This window comes from Phocoena sinus, chromosome 3, assembly GCF_008692025.1.
Source record: "Phocoena sinus isolate mPhoSin1 chromosome 3, mPhoSin1.pri, whole genome shotgun sequence".
In the NCBI taxonomy this organism is placed as follows: domain Eukaryota; kingdom Metazoa; phylum Chordata; class Mammalia; order Artiodactyla; family Phocoenidae; genus Phocoena; species Phocoena sinus.
In genome coordinates this window covers 15,695,544-15,711,126 of record NC_045765.1, presented here as the reverse complement: position 1 = coordinate 15,711,126, position 15,583 = coordinate 15,695,544, and the positions used below count along the sequence as shown (strand labels likewise).

Sequence of the window (15,583 nt, the reverse complement as noted above, 5' to 3'; positions counted from 1 at the left end):
AGCCGAGACACAGGAGGGTCTGAAGGTTCCCGGGGCTGGCACCAGGTGAGAGTGTAATGGTCTGGGTCAGGCCAGGCTGCAGGTGGAGGGGAGAAAGCTGCTGGGTGGAGGACAGGGGCTGCCCTGGGAGGGCAGGAATGCAGCCTACCCTCTGAGGAGTTCATGGCTCCTGATCTGACATCTGGCTGTCCCTAGCTTCCCTAGACTGTGGGGCTGGGTCCACTTGAGCCTGGGTGACCCAGTACCCTAGGATCCAGAGTGGGCTACAGAGCAAGGCCAGCCCCAGGATGAAGGGATGAGACTAGCTGAGACTGAGGGGCCACCCAGAGTGATGGATGGGAGTCCAGGCCCAGCTGCCCCTGTAGGAACTGACATTCTTGTGAGGGCATGTGTGTAACACCCTGCGGGTGGACCAGTCTTGAGCTTGCTGCCTGGAGTGCCATCTCCCCTGGCACAGTCTCTGGATCCCTTCTTCTCTCAGGGGCCTCCACCTTCGGCCCTTCCTGCACCCAATGTGTGGCTGGAGCAGGAAGGTGGGAAGGGTTGGCTGGGGTTGGCTCATCTGGGCAGTATCCCACTCCCCGGGCTCAGGCCAACCCTTACTCCTATGCGTGGACCTGCCTTTCCTACAGATGCTGCCATCGCACCCCCAGGTGCTCTGGGGCAAGTGGACCAGGAGACCATATCCATCCAGAGGACACTGATGTGCCCTGAGGCTCCGGGACCCACCACAGGGGAACATACCAGCCCCGGCCCCAGACCTGGGGGGCCACCTGAACTCCAGGAGGCCGGCCAGAATCCCCCAGGAGTGGAGGCTGGGGATGCATCCGGTGAGGCCTGGCAGCAGGCTGAAGGCAAAGTACCACCTGCTTCCAGGACCACCCCCCCACCCCTAACCTCCCCTCCGTTCTGACACCAACCTTGGTTAATTTGGGTGCCCATCCCATGGGGGTGAACTAGCAGAGCCTGGGGACCCCCGACATTCTGATGGTTCCACATGTTGGGGACCCTGGACAAGGCCCACCCCTCACTCAGCCTGTGAAGCTAGAGGGGTGGATGGGTTCTGGGAGGTCCTTCCCACCCTAAGCATGTCTGTCCCAGGAGCCAAAGGCCTCCTGTGGTCAGCCCTCAGGGGACAGCTTGGGTACCCTGTGCTCCTGGGAAGGTGAGGAGGAAGAGGGAACAGAGAGTGAGAGGAGGAGGAGGGGAGAGATTAGGGAAAGAGGTAGAGAAGGGGAGGGGGGAGAGGAGAGGAGGGGGGAGAGGAGGGAAAGGGGGAGAGAAGGGGAGGGGGAGAGGAGGGGAGGGGGAGAGGAGGGGAGGGGGGAGAGGAGGGAAAGGAGGGAGAGGAGGGGAGAGGGGGAGAGGAGGGAAAGGGGGAGAGAAGGGGAGGGGGGAGGGGAGGGGAGGGGGGAGAGGAGAAGGAGGGAGACCAGGAAGAGAGGGGAATAGGAAGGAACAGTAAGTGAGCAGTGCCCCAGGCAGACCAGACCCCTGGGAATGTGCTATGGGGCCCCTCCCCCCAGCCCAGGGGGCTGAAGTGCACTTGCATGGCTGGAGCTCTAGGTTTGCGGTCAAGGATCCTGTGCTCTTGGAGCCCCTACTCTGGCTGTTCTCCCCTCCTCTGGGCCCTGGAGGTCGATGCAGAGGCAAGTCATGAGGGATTGTCTCCAGCCCTATCCCAGGCTCCGTCTCACTGTGCCCCTTGCCTCCCACCAGGAGAGCCCCAGAAGGTACCGCAACGTCTCTCCCACGAGGGCCTGGAGCAGAACTCTCGGGCACACGCTGAGGTCCAGGAACGCATGGTGCCCATCCGGTAACTTCCCCAGCTGGCTGGGGGATGAGGGGACATCCTGGGGGCAGGGTCGGGCACGGGGACAGGAGAGTAAGGGGTGGAATCACAGCACCCCTGCACTCTCTATACCAGCCCCACCCTAAGCCCAAGGGTAGGGCAGGGAGGAGAGGCCACCCCTGGAGCAAGGGAAGTTGGGGGAGCTCCCTTCTCACCCAGGGCTGGGACCCCTTTCTGTACATCCCCTCCCAAAGAGTCTGCTGCAGCCCCCATCTTATCTTGAAGGTCTGCCTCCCATACCCCAAAAGTGGAAGGGTGGGGCAGACCGCTAACTCCACTCCATGGCCCCAGGATGGAGGGCGCTGCCTGTCCCAGGGCAGGTGCAACGGAGCTCTGGGACATCCACAGCCACGTGTTCACAGAGACCAAGCACAGGACATATGTGTACCAGGCCAGCGACATGTATGCCACACGTAGGTGGGGGCCCGGCACTTTACACGTGTGCCCACCATGCCCTGGGCAAGGGGGGACATTTGCATGGAGGGGCCTGCAAAGCCACCTGGCATGTCCCAGCCTTACTGTGGCCAGGGCCCCTGCTCCCCCTCTCCCTGTGTCCCCTCAGAAGGCATCACTGGGAGGGGAGATGCAGGCAGCAGTGACCTTTTCCCCACTCAGAGTTAGCATATTCTGTGCAGCCTGCCCTCAGAGAGCCGAGGTTGAAGCAGGAGAGACAGGGGTTAGACTGAAGGAAGCACTTCCGGACCATCAGGGGCCTGGGGGGAGTCAGGATGGGGTCACCTTCACTTGGGAGGCAGGTGGGCTCTTTCACCCTGGGGTATATCTCGGGGCCTCTCTGCCCACCTAGGGTACCAGGACACACCTGGGGTTACTGCCAGCCCACCTGGGTCTGGGTCTCTGTGAAAGTAGGCCAGGGATCAAAGATTTCAACACAGGACAGGCTGTGGTGGGACAGAGCCAGGCTCCTTCCCAACGGCTCCCTCCCCTACCCCCAGGGCCCCCATCCATGCAGGTCACCATTGAGGATGTGCATGCCCAGAGGGGCAGCGTGGCGCAATTCCAGGCTGTCATTGAGGGCAACCCGCAGCCCACGGTGACCTGGTATAAGGTAGGGACAGGACAGGGTTGGGGGCCTGCCGGCGGGAGGGGGAGTGTGTGAAACCCCACTGGACTGGACACAGCACTCCCTGAAGGTCATGCTGGGCCGTGGTGCTGGGGTCACCCATGGTGGGCTGATGGCCTCCCTGCCCTCCTGTGTCTCCAGGACGGTGCGCAGCTGGTGGATGGCCCCCGGCTCAGCCAGCAGCAGGAAGGGACCACATACTCCCTGGTACTAAGGGATGTGGCCCAGCATGACGCTGGTGTCTACACATGCCTGGCCAACAACGCTGGCGGCCAGGTGCTATGCAAGGCAGAGCTGCTGGTCCATGGGGGTGAGTGGGGGACCCCTTCCCAGGCCTGTCTTGGCTCCATGCAGGCGTGTGGGGCTGTGGGTATGGGGGTCCTGTGAGCTCCCACAGGCTCGGGCACTATAAAGTTGGGGGACAGAGAGACGGGGTGGTCATCTTTGCTCACACCTACAGCTTCCCCCTCCCTGGCTACAGGCGACAGTGAGCAAAGCTCTAGGAGGAAACTGCACTCCTTCTACGAGGTCAAGGAGGAAATTGGAAGGTATTGCCCGCCCCCCATCCCAGCCCCAGGAGCCTCACCCGCTGGACCCCCACCCCCTAAGACCCTCATCCTCAGCCTCCCGGAGTTCCTACCCCAGAGTTTCCATCCAGGAGCTCCCAGCCTTCCCCTCCACTGCACCCCTACAATCCCCACTTCAGCACTAGCAGAAGCCCACCCTGCCCCCCGGAACCCCACCTCCACCGAGTACCTGCCTCCTCCAGCCCTCACCTTCTGGAGCCCCTGCCTCCTGTGAACCCTACCTCTTTCCGGAGCCCCTGCCCGCAGAGTACCTGCTGCCCCACACCTGCCAGGAATTCCGCCCCCTCCAGTACCCACTGCCCCAGCCCCTGCTGTCCCGGAACCTCCCTTCTCAGGAGCTTTGCCCCCTTCCAAACCCCGTCCCCCAGGAACCCCACCCCCAACGCGCTGTACCCTCCTCCCAGGGGTGTGTTCGGCTTCGTGAAGAGGGTGCAGCACAAGGGCAACCAGATGTCCTGCGCCGCCAAGTTCATTCCCCTGCGGAGCAGGACACGTGTCCAGGCTTATCGGGAGCGGGACATCCTAGCAGGGCTGAGCCACCCGCTGGTCACTGCACTGCTGGACCAGTTTGAGACCCGAAAGACCCTGATCCTCATCCTGGAGCTGTATCCCGTCTCACCCCAAGGGTGCAAGGTGGTGGGGGGAGGGGGATGTGCCCCAGATACACAGGGGTCCGGAGGGCTGCGTGGGGTCTGTGGTTTTGGTGATCCCAACCCTGCCTGCCTCATGGGGGCAGCCGGTAACGCTGGCGTTTCGATGCTTTGTGACTAACCCCCTCCCCAACCCCGAACACACTGCACAGACCTCATAGCTCCTAGGCCTTTGGGCCAGGAATTTGGGCAGGGCTGCATCCAGAAGGTCCAAGACGTGCGCCTGTGGGCTCCTCCCGCTGTCCACGTTGCCTTTCCAGCAGGAAGTTTGGACTTCTTACCTGGCTTCTGCAGGCCCCAAGCGCTGACGCTGCTTCGGATGCCTACCCATGCTCCAAGGAGGGGCACACACCCTACCTGATCCATCTGCCACAATCGTGGCCCAGCTGAGGGTCTCTGAATGTCGTGTGTGCTCACCACACCCCCACCTCCCCAGTCAGTGTCCCCTGCGGGGGGAGGGGGCACACGTGGGCTCTGTGCAGAGGGGAGAGGATACCTCCACTCCCACTCTGCTGCTGCCCACTGGCCTCAGCCCCTCTACTTGGGGCATCTTGTCCCTCACATCCTCCTCAACTGCAAGCACCAGCCTCCCTAGAATAGCTCCCCCCGCCCCCCGCCCCGAGATAAGACTCCCCCCAGGTGGTGTGAGGCCATGAGGGTTCCAGACCCTAGAGCTTTCCTTGACAGTCCCAGGTGCTCGTCGGAGGAACTGCTGGACCGCCTGTTCAAGAAGAGTGTGGTGACAGAGGCCGAGGTGACTGTGCTGCCTGGGCTGCCCACCCAGCTTCAGGGCAGCCTGCATGCCTGGCCAGGCCTCCTGCTTCCCCTGCCCAGACCACCTGTCCCTCAGACTAGCCCCCCAGCATAGTACTGCCCACCTCAGAGACCTTCTAGGGTGTTCCAGGGCCTCACAGGGTGTCGCAGCTCCTGTCGGGCTTTCAGAGCCCTCCCGTGCCCGGGGCTCGCTTCTTCCCCACCCCAGACTGCACTGAACTAGCTGGCCAGGCCTCGCCTGCTCTCCCAGTCGCTTCTTGCTTTGCACAGGCTGCTCCACACACCCAAACCTGCCCCGCCTTGGGGCTCAGAGGAATCCCCCAGCTACAGGGGTCCGTGAGGCTTTGCATGTAACCTGCCCTGCGGGACCACCGTCCCAGGCTCAGGTCTGGAGGGAATTGGAGGCAGTGTAGGTGGGAGCAGGCAGGGAGGTAAGTAGAGGGGGTTCTCGAGGCTGGCTCACCTGAGCACCAGCCTTTGCTGCAGGTCAAGGTCTACATCCAGCAGCTGGTGGAGGGGCTGCACTACCTGCACGGCCAAGGCATCCTCCACCTGGACATAAAGGTATGTGGCTCCCTGGCGCCCCCAGAGACCAGTGAGGGGCAGGTGGGAGCCTGGAGCCTATAGGCTGAGAGGGTGCAGGCCCAACACATCCAAATTTCCTGTCAGGATTTCCTCACCTCTGGGGACAGGGAGCTCACTATGTTATGACGACCCCTTCAGGTGGGGTGCAGGTCCGATGGAGCAGAAACTGTCCCCAAATGGCACTGAAACCTGTCCCCGGGGCTGCCCACTACCCCATGCTGGCCTCACCATCATTGTGGGGCAGCCCCTCAAAGACCCTCGAGTGTCCTCCCCAGGCCCGGCAGCCCTGGAAGTCACTTCCTTAGGGTACGGCCTCACCCACTCCCGACTCTGCCTGACAGCCCCCCAACATCCTAATGGTGCATCCTGCTCGGGAAGACATTAAAATCTGCGATTTTGGCTTTGCCCAAAAAATCACCCCGGCAGAGCCACAGTACAGCAAATACGGCTCCCCTGAGTTTGTGGCCCCTGAGATCATCGAGCAGACCCCTGTGAGCGAGGCCTCCGACATCTGGTGAGTGGGGGGCACCCGCTCTCTGCCTCCTCCTCCCCCTCACCAGGCCAGGTCTGGGGTGACTCACGGTGGTGGTTTTTTTCCTGCAGGGCCATGGGGGTCATCTCCTACCTCAGGTGAGCAGACCCCGGCTCCTGTCGGCTGTCTCCTCCAAAGCCGGCCCAGACCCCTCCTCAGCAGGCCCACGGGAAGCTGTTGAACTGCTGGCTGCTCCTCAGATCAGAGACCCGAGACCTAAGGGGCAACTATCTTGGGAACATGCAGTCAGCCAACTCCGATAAGGGGTTTCTGCCAAGTGCTTTTCACACACACCCTGTCACAGAGGAGCTCTGCTGGGTCACGGGGCAGAGCACTGAGCTATTCCCCTAAAGGGTGTAGGTAATTTGTCCAGAGCCCCCTTATAACAGTTACTGCTGCCCTGAGGACGCTGGTGGTGTAGACTGAGCCTGGATTTCCTCTACAGGTGGAGCCCTGATCCCTCCACCCCCGGCTAAGGCCAGGTGCCCCCTCCAGACTGACCCTTGATCTCTGCCCCAGGCTGAGCCTGGATCCCTACCCCAGGCTGACCCTTGATCCCTATCCCAGACCAAGCCTGGAGCCTCACCCAGCCTGGGACCAGATACCCACTCCAGGCTTAGCCTGGATCCCAGCTCCAAGCTGAGCCTGGGTCTCTGGGCAAATCTGAGACATATGCTGGAATTCTCAGGGCTGGATGACAGTGGTGTTCAGAGGCATCTCTAGTCAGGGCTGGGAGCCCCCAGCCACCACCATCCCCATGAGACCCAGCACTCCCTGTCCTGGCACCCTGCCTCCCATGGACCCAGAAATTCAGGTCACGACTGAAGGCTAGTCATGTCTCTGCTTTCAGCCTGACCTGCTCGTCCCCATTTGCTGGCGAGAGTGACCGAGCAACCCTTCTGAATGTCCTGGAAGGGCGGGTGTCCTGGAGTAGCCCCATGGCCACCCACCTCAGTGAGGATGCCCAGGACTTTATCAAGGCTGCTCTGCAGAAGGCCGTGGAGTGAGTACACATGCCCTTCCCTCTGCCTGAGGTCCTCATTCTTGCCCCAATGACCACTTGGACTGATCCCATCCTTCCTCTCTCCACAGGGCCCGGCCCAGTGCCGCCAAGTGCCTTGCCCACCCTTGGTTCCTGGTGAGTAGGCTAAACACAGGCTGGCCTGGCTCACGGGGAGGGAAACTGAGGCCAAGAGGAATGGGGGCCTGCCTGGGCCACAGGGTGCACCAGGGTCTCCCCACAACATGCCTCTCGCCTGGGCTCCCCCAGAAGTCTGTGCCTGCGGAGGAGGCCCACTTCATCAACAGCAAGCAGCTGAAGTTCCTCCTGGCCCGCAGCCGCTGGCAGGTGAGCTGTGCTGCCCTGTGGAGGGCGTGGGAGGCCAGAGAGGGGAATGAGACCCAGAGAGCTGGCTGGCTGTGTGTGCCCCTTCTGGGTCTGGGAGAGCAGGGAAGTGGGGCTGGGCATCCTTCATTTCAGGTCTTTGCTACCTGAGACACCGGGGTGATGTGGGGCAACATGCAACATCCCTGCCAAGATGGGGACACACTGGCAGAGCCCTGGGCCCACGTCTTTTAATGCCCACCATTTCCTGAGCGTCCCTCTGGGCCCACCGAGAGCTGGGAAGGCAGCGGGCAGCCAGCTGACGAACCCCTGTCCTCCACAACCCCAGCGTTCCCTGATGAGCTACAAGTCCATCCTGGTGATGCGTTCCATCCCGGAGCTGCTCCAGGGCCCGCCCGACAGCCCATCCCTCGGGGTGGCCCGGCACTTGCATGGTGATGTCAGTGCCTCCTCCAGCAGTTCTTCCTCCTCCGACAACGAGCTGGCACCGTTCGCCCGGGCCAAGTCGCTGCCCCCCTCCCCGGTGACCCACTCCCCGCTGCTGCACCCCCGGGGCTTCCTGCGGCCTTCCGCCAGCCTGCCTGAGGAGGCCGAGGCCTGCCCACCCGCCGCAGCGTCACCCCAGGGTGCACAGCCACCAGCTGCCCTGGGCTGTGTGCCCCGGCAGAGTGTCATCCGAAGCCTGTTCTACCAGCAGGTGGGCGAGGGCCCAGAGCTAGGGGGTCTGTCCGCAGGCAGCAGACGGCACCCCGCCCGGCGGCGGCACCTTCTCAAGGGTGGCTATTTCTCGGGCGTCCTGCCCGGCCTTCGAGAGCCACTGTGGGAGCACCGTGCGCTGGAGGAGGAGGCTGCCAGGGAGGAGCATGCCACCCTGATGGCCGAAGCACCCTCCTTTGAGACCTCCCTGCGGATGCCCAGTGCAAGCACCCAAGAGGCCTCTGGCTTCAGCCGCTCCCTGGACCTTGACGGGCAGAACACAGCCAGCCCCTCTGCCAAGGCCTGCAGCAAGGGGCAGTGTCCCGCTCTGGGCCCCTCGAGCCTTCAGGGGGCCCACGGAGAGAGCATCCCGGGAGGGGATGCACATGCCAGGGAGAAGGAACATCCAGAGGGACCGCTGCAGGGGCTGAGGCCACTTCCGTCCACCGGTGGTGATGGGTGCTCCGCTCAGCAAGAGGGGTCATTGCAGGATAGCTGTGGAGGGCAGGCTGACCCTTTCTTTCAACCCCAGAGGAGTCCTGCCCCCCAGGACTGTGGCACCCCTGCTGCTTTGGCACCACAACCTCCCGGCTCCTTCCCTCCAGGGCACTGCACAGAGCCGCTCTTGACATCCCCGAGCCCTTTCTTCTCAGGAAAGTCACAGGCCTCCCCCTCCCCAGCCCAAGCAAGCTCCCAGTCAGACTCTGAGAGAGGGCTGAAGGACACCCCTCTTGCTGGGAGGCCTGATCCACCCAAACCCCCAGAGCCAGCCTCCCATATGGGCATGGAGCCCGGCCCCTCCCTGGACACTGAAAGCCTGTCCCAGGAGACAGAGGGCCTGTCCCAGGAGACAGAGGGCCTGTCCCAGGAGACAGAGGGCCTGTCCCAGTCTTCGCCCAGCCCACAGTGGCCTCAGAAGCTGGCGACCACACGGAAGTTCTCCCTGGGATTCCAAGGGGGCTACGCGGGGGTGGTGGGCTACGGCACCTTTGCCTTTGGTGGGGATGCCGGTGGCATGCTGGGTCAGGGGCCCCTGTGGGCCAGAATGTCCTGGGCTGCCTGTCAGTCCTCGGAAGAGGAGGAGGCAGGGGCCGAGAGCCCACCACCCCAGGCCAGCACAGTGCCTCTACCTGAGGGTGGCAGGGCCCTCCCGAGGGCTTCCCAGGAGGTGAGCTCACGGGAAGACTTAAGTGGGGGCTCTCAGGTGTCGCTCGTACAGATCCGGGACCTGTCCAGGGACCTGGAAGCGGCTGACACTGTGTCTCTGGACATCTCGGAGGTGGATCCTGCCTACCTCAATTTGTCTGACCTGTACGACATCAAATACCTCCCATTTGAGTTCATGACCTTCAAGAAGGTCCCCAAGCCTGTGGAGCCAGAGCTGCCACCCTCCCCTGAGTCTGAGGCTGGGGAGGAGCTGGCTGAGCTCCCAGAGGCCGCATGGCCGGGCATTCTGGGCCCGCCAGCAAGCCTGGAGATCACAGAGGAGCCAGAGGACATGGAGGCCCTGCTCGGGGAGGCTGCTGGTAGCAGGAAGCGCAAGTGGTCACCCCCTTCCAGCAGGCTCTTCCACTTCCCTGGGAGGCAATCACTGCTGGAGGAGTCCACAGAGCTGGGGCTACGCCAGAGAGTGAGGGCTTCGGTGGCCCACATCTCCCGCCTCCTGAGGGGCAGGCCAGAAGGTTACTACCCCCACCCTGCCCCAGGACTGGGCACATCCATGTTCCCCGCTCTGCACCTTGGGTCTCCTTGTCCAAAAGGACAGCTCAGGAGCTCACCTGAGTGATGCAGGAAGCCCTCCCCTGTCCCGGTGCTGCCCATACCTCCCGGGACACAGTGGCTTGTTTTCGAGGTCACCTTTGCAGCTTCGATCCCTCCCCATGTGCATGTGAGGCCCAGTTGTAATTCAACTGCAGTTACACCCCTGCGGAAGTAGGAACCAGACCAGCCCTCCCTGATCCTTGAGCCCTGGGCCCTCAGCCACACCTCCCCAGGCACCTGTGGTCCCTTGAGCTGCTGCCCTTACCTGCCCGTGGTGGCCCTGCCTAGGATGGGCTGATGCTGATTGGGTAGGGAGGGTGGTGCCCTCTGCAGCAGGTATAGCTCGTTTTCAATAAGACTCCCTGGGATCTGGGCTTTTCTGCCACATGGGAATCCCACAGTTGGCTACAAGGGGCCCCAGAGCCTTCCTCCCATGCTCCCAGAGGAGCCAGGCCCCTAACGTGTGACCTCTCATGGCCACTTCCATACTGCAGGTCTGGAGAAGGAGGGCCCCCCCAGGAAGAAGGCAGGCCTAGCTTCCTTCCGCCTATCAGGCCTGAAGAGCAGGGACCGAGGTCGGTATACTACCCAGGGGCTGGGCCCCCACTGCAGCCCAAGGGACCTTACTGTGGGGAAAGGGAACCCTGCCAAGACAGTGCATGGCGGGGGGAAGCTCACACCCATGGGGTCTTGAGTACACAGGGGGACTCTGGCGCCCCAGCAGTCACGGCCCTGCAGTCCTGGAAGCCTTCCTGGAGTAGGCGCTGGTGTTGGAGATGAGCCGGTTGGGGGTGGGGCTCATCTGTATCCCCACGGCGGAGTCCAGGCCTTGCTCTCAGGCTTAGGGTCACCTCTGAAAGCTCACCTCACCTCCCTTCCCCAGCACCATCGTTCCTAAGGGAGCTCTCGGATGAGATGGTGGTCCTGGGCCAATCTGTGACTCTGGCCTGCCAGGTGTCGGCCCAGCCAGTTGTACAGGCCACCTGGAGTAAAGGTAAAGAGCTCTCCTGAGGCTGAGGGGCAGGGAGGCAGGGGGTGCTCCTTTAGGGCATTACTCTCATTGTACAGAGGGAAACTGAGGCTCAGAGAGGGTGTGGGCCCCGGGTGTGACCATGAGGCAGGCCACCTGTGGGGAGCTTCTCTCGAGGTCCACTCTATCCTGCTGCAGACGGGGCTCTTCTTGAGAGCAGCAGCCGCCTCCTCATCTCCTCCACGCTCAAGAACTTCCAGCTTCTGACCATCCTGGTGGTGACTGCCGAGGACCTGGGCGTGTACACGTGCAGTGTGCGCAGTGTGCTGGGGACGGCGGCCACCACGGCCATTCTCCGGAAGGCAGGTGCGTAGGCCGGGCAGGGCCCAAGGAACGTGATGCTCACCACCCAGGCATCCACATCCGGGCACTACCAGGGCCTGGAGGGGTCACAGAAGGCAGTAGCCGGCTCTGCAGACCGGGACTCCCGGGAGGGGACGCAGGAGGCATCCGGGAGGGGATGCAGGGCGACACAGCTGGCCAGGCCCTCTCCCTGACACCTCTTTGGGTGCTCCTCTCCTTGCATTTCCCACGGTACCTCCCTCCCTGTGTCTCCAGCAAATGCAGGAAGAGGCGGCTTCCCATTTTGTATGTCTATTATAGTCAAACCAGGCTCTCAAAACACAGCGCTGGGGTGTGTTTCTGGGGGAGCCAAGACAGAGGCTGCAGGCCTAGCTCTCAGACCTCTGACCTGGTCCCCAGAGGGGGCGAACCCCCACAAGCCCTGCACCGCAACCCAGCAAAATAGAGGCCCCTCTGACTAGAGGCTGGGATTGGTGGCGGGCTGTGAGCAAGGGCCATTCCATGGGGTTCCTGGGCGGGCACCTGTGGGAGGGGAGCCTGGCGGGGTTGGGTAGGGCAGACACCTCCTGAGGCCCCTCGGAGGAGAGGCGCTGAGCCCCTCCTACTAGTCAGCATTGGAAGGGACCTCTGAATGAACTGGACCAAGTGAGGGTGGGCTCAGGGGCCTGGCAGCAGGCTGCAGGAAGATGAGGCAGGGCTGGCTGGGGCTCAGAGCTTCATTAGAGAGCCCCTGGGAGCCCACCTCAGATTGCTGTCTGTGGGCCCTGCAGAGTGCCCCTCTTCCTCCCCACGCCCGGACATCGGGGAGGTGTATGCGGACGGGGTGCTGCTGGTCTGGAAGCCTGTGGAGTCATATGGCCCTGTGACCTATATTGTACAGTACAGCCTGGAAGGTATGGGGCCACTCCTGAATCCTCACATCCTGGGGGGCCCCAGGGTCACTGTGGGGGGACCGTGGGGAAGCGCCTGGCTGCTCTGCGCCCCTGGGGGGCCTGCGCGGGCCTCTCCACCCTGACATGGAGTGGGGAGGCCTTGGGCTGCCTCTCACCCGCTCCTGTGTGGCCCAGGCGGCAGCTGGAGCACGCTGGCCTCGGACATCTTTGACTGCTGCTACCTCACTGGCAAGCTTTCTCGGGGCGGGGTGTACACCTTCCGGACGGCCTGTGTCAGCAAGGCGGGCATGGGCCCCTACAGCAGCCCCTCGGAGCAGGTCCTCCTGGGAGGGCCCAGCCACCTGGGTGAGCCACTCTGCAGGGCTCTACGGAATGCGCCCTGCCACTTCAGTGAGTCACATGCTCACTTGGGATGGTTGGTTCTGCCTGCTAGGCCCCCCACCCACAAATGGCCTGAGGAGTGAGAGGTCAGAGCGTTCGGGGTTCAAAGAGGGCCCCCCTGTCTGGTTGCCTGGGAAGGGGTGATGGGAGAAAAGGCTGGGGGAGATGGGGCTGCAGGGGTGCCCTCCACCAGTCATCGGCTTCCCCTTCCCACAGCCTCTGAAGAGGAGAGCGGTGCCTCAGGGCCAGCCCAGCCGCTCCCCAGCAAGCAGACCTTCGCCTTCCAGACACAGATCCGAAGGTACGGGCCCTCCGGGGAGAGCGCGTGGCAGCATCATGGCCCCACTAGCTCTTCATGCTCCCACCCCAGCCCCATCTTCTCTCCCCTCTGATCACTTCCACCTACATTTGCCTCAGCGCATCTGCCACCCCCTCCTGGACCTTCCCCCTGGGCTTGCTTCTCTGAGATTGGGGTCCGGCCTGGGCCACCGGGCGGGCTGGCTCCTCACCAGCCTGGCCCGTGCTTCCCGCCTAGGGGCCGCTTCAGCGTGGTGCGGCAGTGCCGGGAGAAGGCCAGTGGACGCGTGCTGGCTGCCAAGATCGTGCCCTGCCACCCTGAGGACAGGACTGCCGTGCTGCGGGAATACGAGACCCTCAAGGGCTTGCGCCACCCCCACCTGGCACAGCTGCAGGCTGCCTACCTCAGCCCCCGACACCTGGTCCTCATCTTGGAGCTGTGCTCTGGGCCTGAGCTGCTCCCTTGTCTGGCCGAGAGGTGAGAGGGCGGGGCCTGGCCTGGATTCGGGGCTCAGGACCTGGCCGCCAGCACTGTGGTCCACCTCCGGCCCGCCTCCTGGCCCCGCCTGCACCGGCCAGCCAACCAGGGTGGCTCAGCAGAGCTGGGCCTTCCCTCCTAAGTCCAGCAGGAAAGTCTGGTGCTTCCCTGTGGCCCCTCAGCTGTGGACAAAGCCTGGGTGCCCCTCCCCACATGCCCCCTAACTGGCCCTCTGCCCCCAGGCCCTCCTACTCGGAATCAGAGGTGAAGGACTATCTGTGGCAGATGCTAAGTGCTGCCCAGTACTTGCACGCCCAGGGTATCCTGCATCTAGACCTGAGGTCTGAGAACGTGATTGTCACAGAGTACAACCTGCTCAAGGTCATCGACTTTGGAAATGCCCAGAGCTCCGCCCAGGAGAGGGTCCTGCCCTCGGAGAGGTTCAAGGACTACATGGAGACCATGGGTGCGCAGGGCACAGACACCAAGCCTGATCTGGGGGAGGGGTGTGGCAGGAGCAAGCCCTTCTCCCAGCCCTGTCTCCCTGCCTCCTCCACTGCAAACACCCAGCCCCTCACCTGTGACCCCCACCCATGCTGTCCCCAGCTCCGGAGCTCCTAGAGGGCCAGGGTGCCCTCGCGCAGACCGACATCTGGGCCATAGGTGTCACGGCCTTCATTATGTAAGTCTCCACGTGCCCTGTGGACTGGGAGGGCTGGCTGGAAGGGCAGGCCTGGGGTACTCTGAGGGTGAGCCCAGGTCCCTGTGACTCCCATCCATTGAGGGTGACCTCAGTCACTTGACCCCCACCCACTCAGGTTGAGCGCTGAGTACCCGGTGAGCAGCGAGGGAATGCGAGACCTGCAGAAAGGGCTGCGCAAGGGGCTCATCCAGCTGAGCCGCTGCTACGCGGGGCTGTCCGGGGGCGCTGTGGCCTTCCTCCGAAGCACGCTGTGCGCGCACCCCTGGTAGGCACCCCTACCTACCCTGCCTGGCCCATCCCCCTATGACCTGACCTGCCCGTCGTGGGCGGGAGCACGGCTAACGCCACCCTCCCGCGCGCTCCAGGGGCCGCCCGTCCGCATCCAGCTGCCTGCAGTGCCCGTGGCTGACCGAGGAGGGCCCCGCCAGCTCCCAGCCTGCGGCCGTGACCTTCCTCACCGCAAGTCTGCGCGCCTTCGTGAGAGAGCGCGAGAAGAGGCGGGCGCTGCTGCACAAAAAACACAACCTGGCCCAGGTGCGCTGAACGCCTGGCCCTGCGGGACCGCACCTCTCAGTCTTTCAGGACTCCCTTCATATGTATACACACATCAATAAAAAGCAGAACTGGATGAGGCGCTCTCTGTTTCATTATTTTGTTTGGGGGAGGGGGTGAGGGCCCTGCCACCTTCCTGGTGTTTGGGGGAGGGCAGAACTGCCCTTCTCTGTCCCGGCTGTGTGCCCGCAAAGACTTCATTAAGACTAGAGCCCTCTGAACCAGTTCAATGTGGAGGCAGCTCCATACCTTGCGGGTGTGTGCGTTTCTACTAACCGTGTCAGTGCTGCATCAGACATGGACACAAGCCCAGGTAGTTTGCCGGGAAAACCTGATTGTGGGCACGTATCAAGGATTCCGACTTGTTCCACCACAGCACCATTCCTGTGGTGGGGGAGGAGCTCAAACTGGAGCACGTGGACAGCAGACACTACCCTCTTAGTTCTCAGCGAGTCTCACGGACATGGTGACGGAGACATGCTGGTAAATCCAGCCCTCCTTGCTTTCCCCATCTCCAGAGAATGGTGTCCGCACACTGGACACCCACCCCTTAGATCTTACTTGAACACAAAACACTTCATCTAAAAACCGAACATCTCCAAAAGTGAACTGCCTCCCCGTCCAGCTCACACACACACGCACACACACGCACACGCACACACACACACACACACACACACACACACTAACCTTCTGCAGACTCAGTAAACATGGCCACTCAACCAATCCTTAAGCCCAACCGCCTGGGTCCTGGGCACTGTGACCTTACATTGCCACATCAGCAGCTGACCCCACTGCATCCCCTCATTGGTTCACCTGGCAAGGCAGGAATGGAGGTGGGAAGGGAGCCAAGGTGGGTGCAGGCTCTGTGCTCTCTTGGGCTGGTAGGGTTCTGCTGTTAGCAGAGAGGCTTCTCCCTTAGCTCTTCCCATCCACATTCCTCCCAAACCCAACCCCACTAACGTGGCTCCATTAACAGCCCCACACCACTCTCCTATCCTCTGTGCTCTACCTACTCATCCCTCCCTCTCTCTTAACCCCTGGCAACCACTGAAAGGATTTTTGTTTTTCCTTTTCTTTTTA

The 15,583-nt window shown here is 62.7% G+C and overlaps 1 protein-coding gene across 1 annotated transcript in view; it reads left to right on the top strand.

Annotated features, from left to right (window-relative positions):
• Nucleotides 1-14,491, top strand: part of OBSCN (obscurin, cytoskeletal calmodulin and titin-interacting RhoGEF) — a 161,248-nt gene extending 146,757 nt beyond the window's left edge. Inside the window, exons 79-105 of the mRNA XM_032626878.1 lie at nt 633-830; nt 1,720-1,816; nt 2,144-2,265; nt 2,806-2,918; nt 3,075-3,243; nt 3,415-3,481; nt 3,925-4,125; nt 4,864-4,924; nt 5,431-5,508; nt 5,871-6,043; nt 6,133-6,159; nt 6,912-7,064; nt 7,154-7,199; nt 7,332-7,409; nt 7,735-8,427; nt 8,467-9,784; nt 10,358-10,438; nt 10,747-10,857; nt 11,032-11,199; nt 11,967-12,089; nt 12,264-12,434; nt 12,687-12,771; nt 13,006-13,245; nt 13,488-13,711; nt 13,852-13,927; nt 14,064-14,213; nt 14,314-14,491. Of these exons, the coding sequence (XP_032482769.1) occupies nt 633-830; nt 1,720-1,816; nt 2,144-2,265; nt 2,806-2,918; nt 3,075-3,243; nt 3,415-3,481; nt 3,925-4,125; nt 4,864-4,924; nt 5,431-5,508; nt 5,871-6,043; nt 6,133-6,159; nt 6,912-7,064; nt 7,154-7,199; nt 7,332-7,409; nt 7,735-8,427; nt 8,467-9,784; nt 10,358-10,438; nt 10,747-10,857; nt 11,032-11,199; nt 11,967-12,089; nt 12,264-12,434; nt 12,687-12,771; nt 13,006-13,245; nt 13,488-13,711; nt 13,852-13,927; nt 14,064-14,213; nt 14,314-14,491 (5,201 nt within the window). The remainder of the gene's footprint in view (nt 1-632; nt 831-1,719; nt 1,817-2,143; nt 2,266-2,805; nt 2,919-3,074; nt 3,244-3,414; nt 3,482-3,924; nt 4,126-4,863; nt 4,925-5,430; nt 5,509-5,870; nt 6,044-6,132; nt 6,160-6,911; nt 7,065-7,153; nt 7,200-7,331; nt 7,410-7,734; nt 8,428-8,466; nt 9,785-10,357; nt 10,439-10,746; nt 10,858-11,031; nt 11,200-11,966; nt 12,090-12,263; nt 12,435-12,686; nt 12,772-13,005; nt 13,246-13,487; nt 13,712-13,851; nt 13,928-14,063; nt 14,214-14,313) is intronic.
• Nucleotides 14,492-15,583: the final 1,092 nt, after the last annotated feature.